This window comes from Maniola jurtina, chromosome 27, assembly GCF_905333055.1.
Source record: "Maniola jurtina chromosome 27, ilManJurt1.1, whole genome shotgun sequence".
Taxonomy (NCBI): Eukaryota; Metazoa; Arthropoda; class Insecta; order Lepidoptera; family Nymphalidae; genus Maniola; species Maniola jurtina.
The window spans coordinates 4,366,010-4,381,224 of NC_060055.1; the positions used below are offsets into that span (position 1 = coordinate 4,366,010).

At 37.9% G+C, this 15,215-nt stretch overlaps 3 protein-coding genes across 12 annotated transcripts in view; 1 reads left to right on the forward strand and 2 right to left on the reverse strand.

Moving 5' to 3' along the window:
* Positions 1-15,215, forward strand: part of LOC123878914 — a 45,443-nt gene that overhangs the window by 22,637 nt on the left and 7,591 nt on the right. For all 10 annotated transcript variants that reach the window (XM_045926281.1, XM_045926286.1, XM_045926285.1 and 7 more), the window contains 5 exons: positions 621-706; positions 860-960; positions 7,128-7,272; positions 14,028-14,130; positions 14,921-15,002. In XM_045926281.1, coding sequence (XP_045782237.1) covers positions 621-706; positions 860-960; positions 7,128-7,272; positions 14,028-14,130; positions 14,921-15,002 — 517 coding nt within the window. The remainder of the gene's footprint in view (positions 1-620; positions 707-859; positions 961-7,127; positions 7,273-14,027; positions 14,131-14,920; positions 15,003-15,215) is intronic.
* Positions 3,310-6,230, reverse strand: LOC123878919 (lysophospholipase-like protein 1). Its single transcript, XM_045926295.1, has 4 exons — positions 5,980-6,230; positions 4,954-5,220; positions 4,166-4,312; positions 3,310-3,550 (listed from the first exon to the last, which is right to left on the reverse strand). The coding sequence occupies exons 1-4, from the start codon at positions 6,068-6,070 to the stop codon at positions 3,354-3,356; spliced, it is 702 nt and encodes a 233-aa protein (XP_045782251.1). The 5' UTR covers positions 6,071-6,230; the 3' UTR covers positions 3,310-3,353.
* Positions 7,976-12,229, reverse strand: LOC123878915 (coiled-coil domain-containing protein 113-like). Its single transcript, XM_045926292.1, has 5 exons — positions 11,992-12,229; positions 10,677-10,917; positions 9,970-10,190; positions 9,458-9,540; positions 7,976-8,669 (listed from the first exon to the last, which is right to left on the reverse strand). The coding sequence occupies exons 1-5, from the start codon at positions 12,100-12,102 to the stop codon at positions 8,084-8,086; spliced, it is 1,242 nt and encodes a 413-aa protein (XP_045782248.1). The 5' UTR covers positions 12,103-12,229; the 3' UTR covers positions 7,976-8,083.

The following is a 15,215-nucleotide window of genomic DNA, read 5'->3' on the forward strand; positions in this document are numbered from 1 at the left end:
ATGCCCGCGACTTCGTCCGCTTGGATTTATGTTTTTGAAAATCCCGTTGGAACTGTTTGATTTTCCGGGATAAAACATTGTCTATGTCAGTTTCCGGGATGCAAGACATCTCTATACTAAATCACACTAATATTATAAAAGTGAAAGTTTGTGTGTGTGTGTGTGTGTGTGTGTGTGTGTGTGTGTGTGTGTGTGTATGTTTGTTACTCCTTCACGCAAAAACCACTGGACGGACTTGGCTGAAATTCGGAATGGAGATAGATAGTATCCTGGATTAGTACATAGGCTACTTCTTATCCCGGAAATTCAAAGAGTTCCCACGGGATTTCGAAAAACCTAAATCCACGCGGGCGAAGTCGCGGGCATCGGCTAGTTTCATATGAATCGGTTGCAAAGATGGGTCTTTAAAGAAAATCATGGTAACTCTTTGATTTTCCGGGATGAAAAGTAGCCTATACCCCCATATAACTAAACCTAACTAAATCGGTTAAACTTTTGGCCCGTGAAAAGCTAGTAGACAGACAGACACACTTTGACATTTATAATATTAGTATGGAATGGATAATATATGGAAGTATGGCTCTGTCAGTGTCAGTCAGTTCTTGTAATTTTTTTTTCAGATAAAAGTAGTTGGAGCCTGCTGCCTCGTATGTGCTTTGACCTGTGTCCTAGTAACTATTACTACCACTGTGATACACATGAATAAGTGAGTATGAATTTTCTTTACCAACACTATGGCTGGCTTTTGAAGGAAAATATCGTGAGGAAACCTACATGCCTGAGAGTTATCCATTTTCTTTGCAGAGTGATCCTAAGTAGGCAGGTATTCTGTGATTTAACTTTGATTCATCTATTTCAGACTTCAAACGTTAAAATTCTGCGACTACACGAAGCTGACAAGGACCTGCACCTGTTACTCCATGCCTACTGACTCCCAGCACAGCGGGTCTGACGACGAAGGTAAGTTATTGTGAAATATGAGAGTGAGGGAATAGAGTGATCACCCAGTGAGCTCACTCACTACTAAGCACGGGTCGTCTCTCAGAATAACAAGTGTAAATTAAGAATTTAGCACCCCCGACAAGTGAAGGTTACAGTAACTAGAAAAGAGCTGATAACTTTCAAACGGCTGAACCGATTTTCTTGGATTATAGCTAATAACACTCTCAATCAAGCCACCTTTCAAACAAAAAACTAAATTAAAATCGATTCATTAGTTTAGAGGCTACGATGCCACAGACAGATACACAGATACACACGTCAAACTTATAACACCCCTCTTTTTGGGTCGGGGGTTGAGAAGGGTTTAGAAGACACTTTAACGATGTAGTCTAACACATTGTGCAAGCCGTCTTAATCATTAGGCTATCACTGTATTAAAAAACTTGTCATCATATTAAAAAGATAGCTTGAGAGCCTCGATAGATCAACGGTTGAGGAGCGGACTGAATTCCGAAAGGTCAGCGGTTCAAACCCCACCCGTTGCACTATTGTCGTACCCACTCCTGGCACAAGCTTTACGCTTAATTGGAGGGGAAAGGGGAGTATTAGTCATGACTAGCATGGCTAATATTCTTTTAAAAAAAAAGAAAAAAGTCTAGTAGATATTAATATTGAATTTATATCTATCTTCTAAATACTAAAGTAGTTACCGATTACGGTGCATGAGACGGGTCTGCCCGCATATTCAAATTTAATTTGGTTTTTCGCAATTTGTAAACTAATACGACATAGTACACTTATGGCATTCTAATTCCGACAATGGCAGTATCATATTCACAGGATTACATAAAAATCTTTACTTGAAAGTGTCCAGTTTAAGAAATTAGTCAAAATAATGAGTTTGACATCAGTTACTCACAAATTAGTCGACACTATAGCTAATTTCTTAAACTGGATCCTTTCAAGTAAAGATTTTTATATGAGCCTGTGAGGATGATACTGCCATTGGTGCAACTAAAGTGCCATAAGCCTACTTTGTCGTATTAGTTTACAAATTGCGAAAAACTCCCCCTTCATGAAAGTGGTCTGACCCCAGGTCAGGTCTACTAGGTCATCTATGTCTCCATGTATTTATAGCAAATCGGTTCAGAAATCTCAGAGATATCGATGTTCATAGGTAGAAAAACACAACTCCTCCATTTTGAAGTCAGTTAAAAAAGTAGCCTATGTTACTCCTTGGTTAACCCTCTACTTGTCTGTGAAAGTCCCGTCAAAATAGGTACAGTCGTTCCGAAGATTAGTCTGTTCAAGCAGACAGACACAACTCCTCCATTTTGAAGTCAGTTAAAAAAGTAGCCTATGTTACTCCTTGGTTAACCCTCTACTTGTCTGTGAAAGTCCCGTCAAAATAGGTACAGTCGTTGCGAAGATTCGCCTGTCCAAACAGACAGACAAAAATTTTAAAAACGTGTGATTCAGTTATGGTACAGTTCAAATAACTATATGAGCTTAATAATATGAGGTAGTTATTTTGAAATTACAGACAGCCCCTTCAATTTTATTTATTAAAAAAAATGTAGATTCTAAAGTAATTACCACTAAATACAAAATAACTATTTTCATTCAATGCACTTCAGGCAACAGTTTTTCAACCCAATCTCTAATGATATTCAATCCCTTCTTATTGAGTGAGTGACCTAGTCTTTCCATGACGTGGAACTCCCCCTTCACTCCGAGGGACTGTAGCTCCATGAATGTAGTCTGACCCCAGGTCAGGTCTACTAGGTCATCTATGTCTCCATGCATTTATAGCAAATGTTATTCTTTTATCAATGTTCATAGGTAGAAAAACACAACTCCTCCATTTTGAAGTCAGTTAAAAAAGTAGCCTATGTTACTCCTTGGTTGATACTCTACTTATCTGTGAAAATCCCGTCAAAATAGGTTAAGTCGTTCCGAAGATTAGCCTGTTCAAACAGACAGGTAAAAATTTAAACAAGTGTAAATTAAAAATTTATATTACCCCCGACAAGTGAAGGTTAAAGTAACTAGAAAAGAGGTGACAGCTTTCAAACGGCTGAACCGATTTTCTTGGATTATAGCTAAGAACACTCTCGATCAAGCCGCCTTTCAAACAAAAAAAACTAAATTAAAATTGGTTCATTCGTTTAGGCGCTACGATGCCACAGACAGATACACAGATACACACGTCAAACTTATAACACCCCTCTTTTTGGGTCGGGGGTTAAAAACGTGTGATTCAGTTATGGTACAGTTCAAATAACTATATGAACTTAATAATATGAGGTAGTTATTTTGAAATCACAGAGAGACACTTCAATTTTATTTATTAAAAAAAAAAGTGTAGATTCTAAAGTAATTACCACTAAATACAAAATAACTATTTTCATTCAATGCACTTCAGGCAACAGTTTTTCCACCCAATCTCTAATGATATTCAATCCCTTCTTATTGAGTGAGTGACCTAGTCTTTCCATGACGTGGAACTCTCCCTTCACTCCGAGGGACTGTAGCTCCATGAATGTAGTCTGACCCCAGGTAAGGTCTACTAGGTCATCTATGTCTCCATGTATTTGCAGTAGAGGTACTGAAAGAATTTTAAGTTATTAGAAATTATGTGATGCCCATGACTTTGTCTTCGTGGATTTAGGTTTTTAAGCCTGTATGTGATAAAAAAAGAAGCCTTTATATACTCATGCAAAAAAGTGAAGTCTTACTATGAAGAATCACTAAGAAACTTTTTTACTATCGAGAAAGTGCGTGCGAGCGAGTGTGTGTGTGTATGTGTGTTAGTGTGTGTGTGTGTGTGTGTGCGCGCGAATGTGTGTGTGAGTGCTTGTGTGTGTGTGTGTGTGTATGTTTGTTACTTTTTCAGCAAAAACTACAGGATGGATTTAGCTGTTTAGAGTGGAGATAGATTATACTTTGTATTGACACATCCAAAGAGTTCTCACAGGATTTTGAAAAACTGAAATCCACGCGGACGAAGTCGCGGGCATCAACTAGTTTGATGATAAAGTGGCAATAGAAATATGTACTCTAAAAATTTCAACTCTCTATCTATTATGGTTCATGAGATACACCTTTCTAACAGACAGATGGATGGACAGCAGAGGCTTAGTAATAGAGTCCCATGGGTACTCTTTGAGAACAGATTACAGAACCCTACAAAGCTTAAAAATAATTTCATTTTGTTTCTTACCATTGGCATTGTTAGTAGATTTCTTAAGTTCTTGATAAACAATTGAGTTGTCATTGAGGAATGAGCTAAATGCAAACACTCCCGCCACATTTGGTTCCCATCGGAAGGCTGTGTGAAGTGCCAGTGCACCACCCATTGAAAAACCACCTTAAATAAAAAAAAATAAAGCTATGGCAGCCTAGTGGTTAAGAAGTTCGCTTCCTATTCAGAGGGTCTGGTGTTTCGAGTCTGGCCTCAATTAAATGCACTTGCATTAATTAACAGTGAAGGAAAACATCATAAGAAAACCTGCATGGCTGAGAGATCTCTATACTGTTCTTAAAGGTGTGTGAAGATTCTCAATCACACTATCAAACTTTACACTAATATCGAAAGTTTGTGTGTATATGTGTGTGAGTATGTTTGTTACTCCTTCACGCAAAAACTACTGGACGGATTTGGCTGAAATTTGGAATGAAGATAGATAATATCCTGGATAAGCTACTTTTCATCCCGGAAAATCAAAGAGTTCCCACAGGATTTTGATAAACCTAAATCCAAGTGGACGAAGTCGCGGGCGTCAGCTAGTATTCCAAAAAAGCTTTGATTTTGTCTACATGGATTTAAGTTTTAAAAATTTTTCAAAATCTTCCATTTTCTGGGGCAAAAAGTATAACTATACCCATCTCCAGGATAATTTCAAAACAGACAGAATGTTAGGCAAACAGACATTCTTTCACATTTTTAATATTAGTATAATATAAGTATGAATAGATAGTCTAACTCTAATAGAATATGGTATAACGTACCTACAATAATTCTATTGCTAGCTATACCAGCATCGTTTTCAGTCTTTATTAGGTTCTTAACATCATGCTCAATCTTTTCAAGTGATTCTAATGCCTCTGGAGCGTTCGGATTGATGTCTACACGGTCAAACCACACATTGCTCATTTGACCTCCAGCTGGAGTGTAGGGCTGCAACGGTGCGGTTGGGTACAAGACCTTTATGTGTGGGAATGTAAAATTCTTTGCTAGTAAATGTACCCATTCCTTCATATGATCACCAGTGGCTCCTGAAATTCATATACATAGTCAAAGTCAAAGTCAAAATCATTTATTCAAAGTAGGTACAATTGTACTCCTTTTGATGGTCGAAATTGTTAAATTTGTACAATATAGTGGTGATAATTAATTACGTAGTCAAAGTCAAAGTCAAAATCATTTATTCAAAGTAGGTACAATTGTACTCCTTTTGATGGTCGAAATTGTTAAATTTGTACAATATAGTGGTGATAATTAATTACGTAACTGAAAACTAAAGCTATGAGGGTTCCAATCGCGCCCAAGTCTGAGAAGAGCCCACAACAAACTCAGCTGGGTATATTTTATGGTTATCCCATAGGAACTCTTTGGTTTTACAGACAAAAGTAGGCTAAGTCCATTCCTGGGATGCAATCAAGGAGACAGACAAACACATTTATTCATATTTTATAATATTAGTGTGACTAACTGATGCCCATGACTTTGTTTGTGTGGATTTAGGTTATTAAAATCTTGTGGGAACTCTATGCCTCTCTGGGATACAAGCTATTTGTGTACTAAACTTAGTCAAAATTAGTTTAAAGAATGGACCATATAAACTGTAGTAGATAACACTTTTACCCTGGCAAATCAAGTTTTAAAGTACCCCACACAAGTACAATCAGGATGACACCTGCTAACTTATGCTGGTTAAATAGACAATAGCCATTGAAAGTTCAGTTTGAGGTTATAAAAACTTTTTTAAGTATACGTTGGACCATTCAATAAACACTACTCAGTTACAATTATACCTGATCCATGAAAGAATATTACAGTAGCTGTGTGTTTTGCACCGGTGTTTTTAGTGAAATGTAGTGCACCTAACCTAGACATATTGTTCATTTACATATAAAATACACAATTCGTTTACAAGCAGAGTAAGAGATTCAAAATTAATATTATAACGACCAACGACAATATATTAATTAGTTGTTATAGCGTAAAATTTGAGTTTTCCTAACTTTGTTTTTGTTTACGAAAATTGAAAAAATAAATTGTAACAATTGACATTGACATTGACAAATAAAAATCGAGTTTGACAGAAACATTGCGTTCAGAAATTGGTTACTTCTTGCCTAGTGTTTCGGTACGTATGGGTAACTTTAGATTCGTGTTTTTTTAAACAATGGACTTTAAAAAATTATAGGATTTCTCTGACTGGCTAGTGCGTATACGATATGATGAAGGATCTACGCGACAGGTCGAGATGGCAATTGGGTGAGGACACCCCGCACGCCCTCATTCCTCATACATATGGCTAAGGTTTGGAATACTCTTCCGCGATCTGCGTTTCCTACCAATTACAATCCGGGTATCTTTAAAACAAGAGTGAATAGGCATCTTCTAGGTAAACGCGTCCCATCTTAGACCACATCATCACTTTCCATTAAGTGTGCTTGTGGTCAAGCGCTTGCCTATAAAGAATTAAAAAAAAACAAGCATAGCCCTCGCGCTAACCCGGTGCGGGATAGCGCGGATGACTTGCGGGTGTGCGGGGCGTTCCCCCGCCTCATACCCCAGTTGCCATCTTGACCAGTCGTGTACTATTCCTATTTAGTTTTTTTTTTAAAGAATATTAGCCATGATAATCATAACTAATACTCCCCTTTCCCCTGCAATTAAGCGTAAAGCTTGTGCCAGGAGTGGGTACGACAATAGTGCAATAGGTGAGATTTGAACCGCTGACCTTTCGGAATTCAGTCGGCTCCTCAACCGTTGAGCTATTGAGCCTTATTGATTTGTTATGCTTTATTGCACACACAAACATACAGAAAACATAGAAGAAACTATACATGAGGGTGCAAAGGCGGCTTTATTGCTAAAGCAATCTCTTACAAGCAACCTTTGGTGAAAGAATCAAATCTCAGGCAGTTTATTAACGTTTTGTCGTCTATTGTAGGAGTCCGCTGCGCGTTCGAGGGAGTCACAGACTGCGGCGTGGTGCACGGAGCCCTGTACTGGTGCCTTCGAGGGGTCTTTGCCCTCTCGGTCAGCGCGGTGCTGGTCTGCATCTTCAGCTGTATGCTGGCTTATCAGTTACTAAGGTAAAATCATTAAGTAATAAAATATTTCGCACTTGCTTGGTTCCGTTGTTTGTTTTGAGGGTTCCGTACCTCAAAAAGAAAAATGGAACCTGTATAGGATCAATTTGTTGTCTGTCTGTCTGTCAAGAAACCTATAGGGTACTTCCCGTTGACCTAGAATCATGAAATTCGGTAGGTTTGGTAGGTCTTATAGCACAAGTACAGGAATAAATCTGAAAACCGCAAATTTGTGGTCACATCATTTAAAAAAAAATAATTAAAATATGTTTCAATTTTCAAAGTAAGATACCAAGTATCATATAAAAGGACTTTACCTGTACATCCTAAAACAGATTTTTATTTATTTTTATGTAAGTATAAAGGTTTTTGATTTATCGTGCAAAATGTTGGAAAAAATACCCGAGTACGGAACCCTCAGTGCGCGAGTCTGACTCGCACTTGGCCCGCTTTTACATAAATGCAATGCAGTTTTCATTCCAGATTGAATTAATGACCAAAAAAGCCACTTGGTTTCTAAAAAGGGCAGCTTTTAGTACCTACCTATGTAATCAGATTTTTGACATTTTTCGATACAAATAATGATAAAAAAGATTTCTAAGAACAGAAATATATATGTTTCAGTATTCAGATTCAGCGGTTATAATAAATAAATAATCAATCAATTAAATTGGTATTGAAGCAAATGCAAAAGAAAACATCAAAATTGAGTAAAACACAAAAATATAAGTATTTAATTCAACAGATTTGTCACATTAATTTGCGACACGATTAACAAAAGAAATAATTCAAAAAAAAAAAACGTATTACTGTTTTACATTTCGTTCGAAATAATCGATTTCAACTTCTTATTCAAAGAAGCCAACGCTATTTCCTGTATGTGCACTCTATTTTCTAACAATTTGACGCTATGTTTTAAATCTGCAACCTCAGATTTAACGTTAACATAGTCCATTATATCTGGTACTTCGTATGCAAGTCTGACTTTCCTAACATCGTCGAGCCTTTGGGACAAACTCTCCGCTTGAACTTTAATTACATCTTTTTCTTTGTCTAATTCCGCTGTTTGTTTCTGTTTCTCTTTAATAGATTGTAGTATGTTAGATAGGTAACCATTTTGTTGCATCATTGCTTTTTTATGTACCGTTAGATTCAAATTTGCGTCACCAGTCATTTTCTTTAGCTCACCCAATTGCTGTAGTTTGTAATCAATGGTTTTCAAACACTCGCTATTCTCTATTTTTAATTTGTCAAAATCCACGGCACGTAAGCTTTCGCTTAGTTCAGCTTTGACTTTGATTTGTCCTTTTAGTTTGCTATACTGTGAGTTCAAAGTACTGGTTCTGAGTCTGAACTTTCCAATGTGGCTGTCTGATATTTTGACCCATTCAGTCATAAATCTACAAATAAGTCAATGTCAAAATAATTTATTCACAAGTGTAAATTAAAAATTTTCAACACCCCCGACCAGTGAAGGTTACAGTAACTAGAAAAGAGCTGATAACTTTCAAACGGTTGAACCGATTTTCTTGGACTGTTCCGCGCCTACGATCCAAAGTACCTATCTGAGTTTTCCAAAACATCATTTTCAAATAAATAATTATGTATATCTAGGCAACGTCCATCTTGACAGCTTGACATTTGTCAATTGACACTTGAATATTATGAACCTAAGGGTTATCTAACCTTCTTTTCTACAAGAAAACTAGAAAAGAGCTGATAACTTTTAAACGGCTGATCAAATTTTTTTGGATTATAGCTAAGAACACTCTCGATCAAGCCACCTTTCTAACAAAAAAAAGTAAATTAAAATCGGTTCATTCGTTTAGGCGCTACGATGCCACAGACAGATACACAGATACACACGTCAAACTTATAACACCCCTCTTTTTGGGTCGGGGGTTAAAAATAGGTGCTATTGTACACCTTTTGTTTGTCCGATTTGTTAGATTTGAAAGATGATATAGTGGTGATAATTAATTACGTAAACTCAAAACTAAAGCTACGAGGGTTCCAAACGCGCCCAAGTCTCAGAAGAGCCCACAACAAACTCAGCCGGGTATTTTTTTTTTATTATCACCACTTTACAAAAGCACTTACAAACAATAATAATGTTGATCATTCTTCAGGTATTGAAGAATGTATAACAGCTTTTGCTCAGTATTAAATAATGAACTGGGTACCCTACCTTATCCAAATTTCAGCTGGAATTCTTTGCGCTATCTTGTCCCATCCCTCAACTATTACTTCTTGTTTAAACATTTCCGATGCCTGCGAAAATGAAAATTTTTTCTTGAAGGTTTTGACAATTAATTTCCAAGTATCTTTCTATTGTTAGGACTTATAAATAAAAGTACTCTGCTGGAAGCTTGAATAACTGTATTTAATTCAGAGCTAACATGTCGACTTCTTTATGAAACACGCAATAAATCCTCACACAAGTAGGTCGGACATAGACAAAACCAAAGACAACTGTGTTGCCACTGTTCAAAGTATTGTATTGTACTGTTCACATTTATTTCGTACTACTAGAATATGGAACGCCCTTCTAGCATCAGTTCTCCCGACTTTAATATGGGTACCTTCAAGTCAAGAGCGAATAGACATCTTCTAGGTAAGCGCGGTCCATCTTAGGCTGCATCATCACTTACCAGCATGTCTGCCAATCGCTTATCTATAAATTAAAAAAAAAACACCAACCTTTTCAATATCAGTTTCTCGAACACCAATTTCTTCAAGCTGCGCTTTCAGAAACGCGTGTTGTTTGGCCGCCTTCTTCCTCGCCTTCTCCAGATTAGCTATCAGAATCTCCATCTCTGCGGAGACTAGTTCTGACCTCTCCAGCACGTTGATCCGTGGACCAGTCCCGAATATGACAGTCCCGCTGACTTTGGCTGAGGAATCCACTCTTCGGGTGGATACTGAAGAAGAAGAATGGATAACCTTGTGGTTAAAACGTCGGCCTTTTATAGAATAGAACAGGACAGGACAGACTAGACCAGACCAGAACCGGGTGGATACTAAAGAAGAAGAATGCATAGCCTAGTGGTTAAAACGTCAGCGTACAATAGAATAGAACAGAACTTAACAGAACAGGATAGGACAGACCAGACCAGACCAGACCAGAACCGGGTGGATACTAAAGAAGAAGAATGGATAGCCTAGTGGTTAAAACGTCGGCGTACAATAGAATAGAACAGAACTTAACAGAACAGGATAGGACAGACCAGACCAGACCATAACCGGGTGGATACTAAAGAAGAAGAATGGATAGCCTAGTGGTTAAAACGTCGGACTTCTATAGAATAGAACTGAACAGAACAGGACAGGACAGACCAGAAAAGACTAGAACAGAACGGAACAGAATAGAATAATATATCTTCGTGAAATAGAACATCTGTACCTACCTCTTGATGGACTCGTGAACATTCTCGAAGGACTGGTAATGACGGAATCAAAGCCATATCTTGACGTCTGGGACTTGACAAAGCTTCCAATGCTCAAGGGCGAGCTGCTCTGAAGCTTGGTGGCGTAGTCCAACGCCTGTTGGATTCCATGCATCAACGTTGGCTCCAACCTCATTATGACTCGTTCGAAGATCTCGTTTTCGAGCGAGAGGATTCGTATTTGTTGTTTTATATCGTTGACCTGTAAATAAAAAACCTGTCAAGTGCGAGTCAGACGCGCGCACTGAGGATCCCGTACTCGGGTATTTTTTTTGACATTTTGCTCGATAAATCAAAAACTATTATGTATAAAAATAAATAAAAATCTGTTTTAGAATGTACAGATAAAGCCCTTTCATATGATACCCCACTTGGTATAGTTACCTTGCTTTGAAAATTTAAACACATTTTTTTAAATGACGTAACCACAAATTCACGATTTTCAGATTTATTCCTGTACTTGAGCTACCTACCTGCCAAATTTCATGATTCTAGGTCAACGGGACGTACCGTATAGGTTTCTTGATAGACACGACTGAACGACAGAAAACAAAGTGATCCTATAAGGTTTCCGTTTTTCCTTTTGAGATACGGAATCCTAAAAACCGGTCAAGTGCGAGTCGGGCCTCGCTCTTTTAGGGATCCGTTTGGTTCAATTCAATATTTGGTTCTGATTCAACGTTTTACACCAAATAATAAAATTTCAGGTTATTTTAGGTATTTTACATTTTAGGTAACCCATTTAGTCTACGAGCTAGAGACCTGTGACATGTTTCGGACAAACAGACGGACGGACAGACAGACAGACAGCAAAGTGACATTAATAGGGCTCAGTTTTTACTCTTTGGGTACGAAACCCTAAACACTGGTCCAGTGCGGGTCATAAATCCAGAACACGCTAAAAGCTACGGCCACACTTGCGTGTCTAGAACGCGGCACGCGGGATGCTATGCGGGAGCGTTTACGACGCGAATCTATATGTGCAGACACCCTCACACGATATTTAATGGCGCTATGTGTTCATAGCGCCATTAAATATCGTGGAAGGTGACCGCCGCGCGGCTGAGGTTCCCGCTTCGTATCGCTTTGGTCTCGTTTGAAGCAGTTAAGAAGAAAGAAATAAATAGTTTTAGGCAGTTGTCCCACCGACAGGGAGGAAGATGTCGTTTTTAATTTTTACCTCAACTATTTTCTGGCTAATATAGTCCGGCGGTCGGACTAGTGCCTCAATGAGTTTAATCGAAAGGGTTCCAACCCTCAGCAATGAAAGACCCACCTGCTTTATAAGTTCGGCGTCAGTTATTTCTTCGCTATAATTCATTAGATGGCTCTCAGACCTTGAATGTGGGCTCGTACTGCTCCTAGGACCGTGGGAATGTCGAGACATTTTTTCAAAATAAATTGCTTTAAAAATCACTTGGTAAACTCTTAAAAACTTTTATGTTAAAATAATAAACACATAAACCATTATTTACAAGTCACAGAAAGTTTCAATCATCTTTCACTGTTTCTGATTTTTAGTGTTATGGCTCCAGTACAAATTGGCCCGATGTTTTTGACGAGTGTCGGCTAAAGTGAAACCACTGCTTGCGAACTGCGAATGAGATCCTTTTGATGTTTGTACGAAAACTGTAAGGTTTTATATGTTTTTAAATATAGAACACATTCCTCTTGACAAATTATTGTGAAATAAAAATAATAACTACTATGTCATACAAAAAATGTCTGCTGTTTTTTCCCATGTAGAGTTTATTTAGTAAATTAAACCTACAAAAACCGACAAAAGTCGACTAGCTAAGCAGTATCAGTATCTCAGTGGTTATGAAATTAAATGTATTGAAATGAAATGTATGCGTTATGGTGTCTATTCTGTTTTTAGTCGTTAGGTATCTGTCATTGAAAGTTTATAATGTCATAATATTGGTTGGTTACACATGTCAGTTAGTAGCAAAATATGCACATAGCAAGAATGACAAAATAGACGTACATGCAAAAGAACCTTGAATTTGTCCGATTACAGCTGCCCAAATGTACGTTGGCCAACTCAGTGAATAATGTATTGGCGGCCAAAGAAGATTGAAGATTACAAGCACTTTTTTGACACCTCTACTAATTTTTTTTTTAATGTAATTACTTGTCTAAACACCGTTTGTGAATTAAGGCCAAATGTACTTCAAGTAACCTTGTACGTCAAGAGAATTGGCCGAGTACGTTGGGCCAATGTGTACTAGGCCCTTTAATGAAGCACCGTAAAATACAGCCAATACCGACAACTGACACGATCAAAATGCAATAATGACGCCTTTGGTGATAGACTGACGTACTTTCAATAGACAACTCTACTTTACCGCTATAATTTTTTTCAATGAACTCTATTCTTTGTACCATAAGGTCTATTTTTCCATAAGTTTTACTTTTGAAGTGGTTCGTAAAAAGGTTCTGAAGTCAACAGCCAGTTGTCATGGAAACCGTTTGAAATGGATTTTCGTGCCATTGAAATTCACGAAGTTTTTATTGGTATAACCTCGTAACCTGTGAAGAGGTACCTATGACCTATTTAGATTTCGCGCGACATATTTCCCGTGGATTTGCGTATTTAGGGACCCGTAGTAAAATAAGAAACCCTTATAATTTCACGGACGATAATTCATAATAATGTAGGCAAATTTTACGTAGATTCGGAGCAAATTGTCTATGACAGGTGGACAGACAGCCAACTAGCTATACACGTGATCCCCTTACTAATAAGCTAAGCTGATTCTTAGCTCACTTGAACTTCTAAGGGTTCCGTTTTTTCATTCGGAAGTACGGAACGCTGAAAAAGATATCCCGCTGGCTGAAGGTTGACTTTAAAAGCATTTATGTGCTAATTACTAGCTGATGCCCGCGACCTCCGGCCTCATACCCCGATTGCCATCTCAAACTGTCGCGTACTTATACGAATTATACATAAAATACATATTATGTTTCCGCCACAAGTTGTCATCATCATCATCATCAGCCTGTGGACATTCACTGCTGGACATAGGCCTTACCTAAAGAGCGCCACCACACCCGGTCCGGTCCTCAGCCTTCCTCATCCAGCCACTTCCCGCCAGCCGCTTTATATCGTCGGTCCATCGTGCTGGAGGGCTTTACGCTTGCTAAAACGCAGTCTCCACTAAAGGATTTTCCGGCTCAAAAACTTTTCCCAAACTATTAGCAAGCTGAAATGGCAATGGGCAGGACATGCCTGTCGTAGAGGCGTTAGCCGATGGAGCCGGAAAGTCCAAGTTGTCTTATATGAAAAAAAGTTTTTTCATTTAATTTCAGTCATGAACGTAAGAAGATGTACTGGGAACAGCTGGAGCTACGTTGCAGGTCTCTGTATCGTCCACCGAGCGGACAGCCCGCTGCTACTGGCAGACCTGTGCAGGTGAAAATATAGAAAATCGGTCAAGTGCGAGTCAGTCTCGTATACTATGGGTTCCGTACCATCGTACTAGATTATGTACTTCTTATATTTTTTTAATGGAAATTAATTTTCTTAAAGTATATTATGTACTAGCCGATGCCCGCGACTTCGCCCGCGTGGATTTAGGTTTTTGAAATCCCGCGGGAACTCTTTGATTTTCCGGGATAAAAAGTAGCCTATGTGCTAATCCAGGATATTATCTATCTCCATTCTAAATTTCAGCCAAATCCGTCCAGTAGTTTTTGCGTGAAGGAGTAACAAACATACACACACACACACACACATACATACACACATACCAACTTTCGCCTTTATAATATTAGTGTGATCTTGTATAATGGTACAGAACCCTTCGTGTGCGAACTCGACTCACACTTGACCGCTTTTTTAAACATTCGTTTACGCCGAATTGTATTTTGAATGTTTTAAAAAAATAACAATGGTAAACTAGTATCCAGGATAAGTCCCATTTAAAGATTCACGCATCGCAAACATTATGTTATTCATTAAAAAAAGGTATGTTAAATTTTTTTAACTCGAATAAATTCGGAAAAGTCGGATAAAAACGTCTTTGTCATTTTTTGACTAAATCAATATAGTAGACGACATTAAAATATTTTAAATTTTAAAGCTAATAATTTTATTTATAACGTTAGGTACTTAAAAGTTAAGAGTTCGCTATGAGTCATATTTTAGATAAAATATCATATTATGCATTGCTATGTTTCTTTAACACAAATATTTTTTTTAGACTAACTGCAGTTGCTGCGCGCAGTGTCACACTACACAGCCTGCGTGGGACTTCAGTCTCCAACACAGATTTTGGGCACCCGGTAAGAATAAGATAGAGATAGCAGAAAATGCGATGAGAGTGGTAAGGATTTTACAGGAAGAGAGCAAATAAGAATGACCAGAGGCTCTATTTCAATACCGAGTTCCAAGTGTAATTATTTGAAGTTAACGTATGCGTAAATCTCATTTAATATGGGGTATGGATAGGAAAAAGTCATCCTGTAAATTAACTTTCAGGAAAATATCACTCAAAA

What these genes read in the sequence shown, in the direction of transcription:
- LOC123878919 (XM_045926295.1), bottom strand. Translation starts at nt 6,070, where the DNA reads ATGAACAATATGTCTAGGTTAGGTGCACTACATTTCACTAAAAACACC. An exon ending in AATATTCTTTCATGGATCAG is followed by an intron (nt 5,221 to 5,979) that starts GTATAATTGTAA and finishes TATGAATTTCAG; the next exon opens with GAGCCACTGGTGATCATATG. An exon ending in TAGCAATAGAATTATTGTAG is followed by an intron (nt 4,313 to 4,953) that starts GTACGTTATACC and finishes TTTTTATTTAAG; the next exon opens with GTGGTTTTTCAATGGGTGGT.
- LOC123878915 (XM_045926292.1), bottom strand. Translation starts at nt 12,102, where the DNA reads ATGTCTCGACATTCCCACGGTCCTAGGAGCAGTACGAGCCCACATTCA. An exon ending in GTTCACGAGTCCATCAAGAG is followed by an intron (nt 10,191 to 10,676) that starts GTAGGTACAGAT and finishes CTTCTTCTTCAG; the next exon opens with TATCCACCCGAAGAGTGGAT. An exon ending in GAGAAACTGATATTGAAAAG is followed by an intron (nt 9,541 to 9,969) that starts GTTGGTGTTTTT and finishes TCATTTTCGCAG; the next exon opens with GCATCGGAAATGTTTAAACA.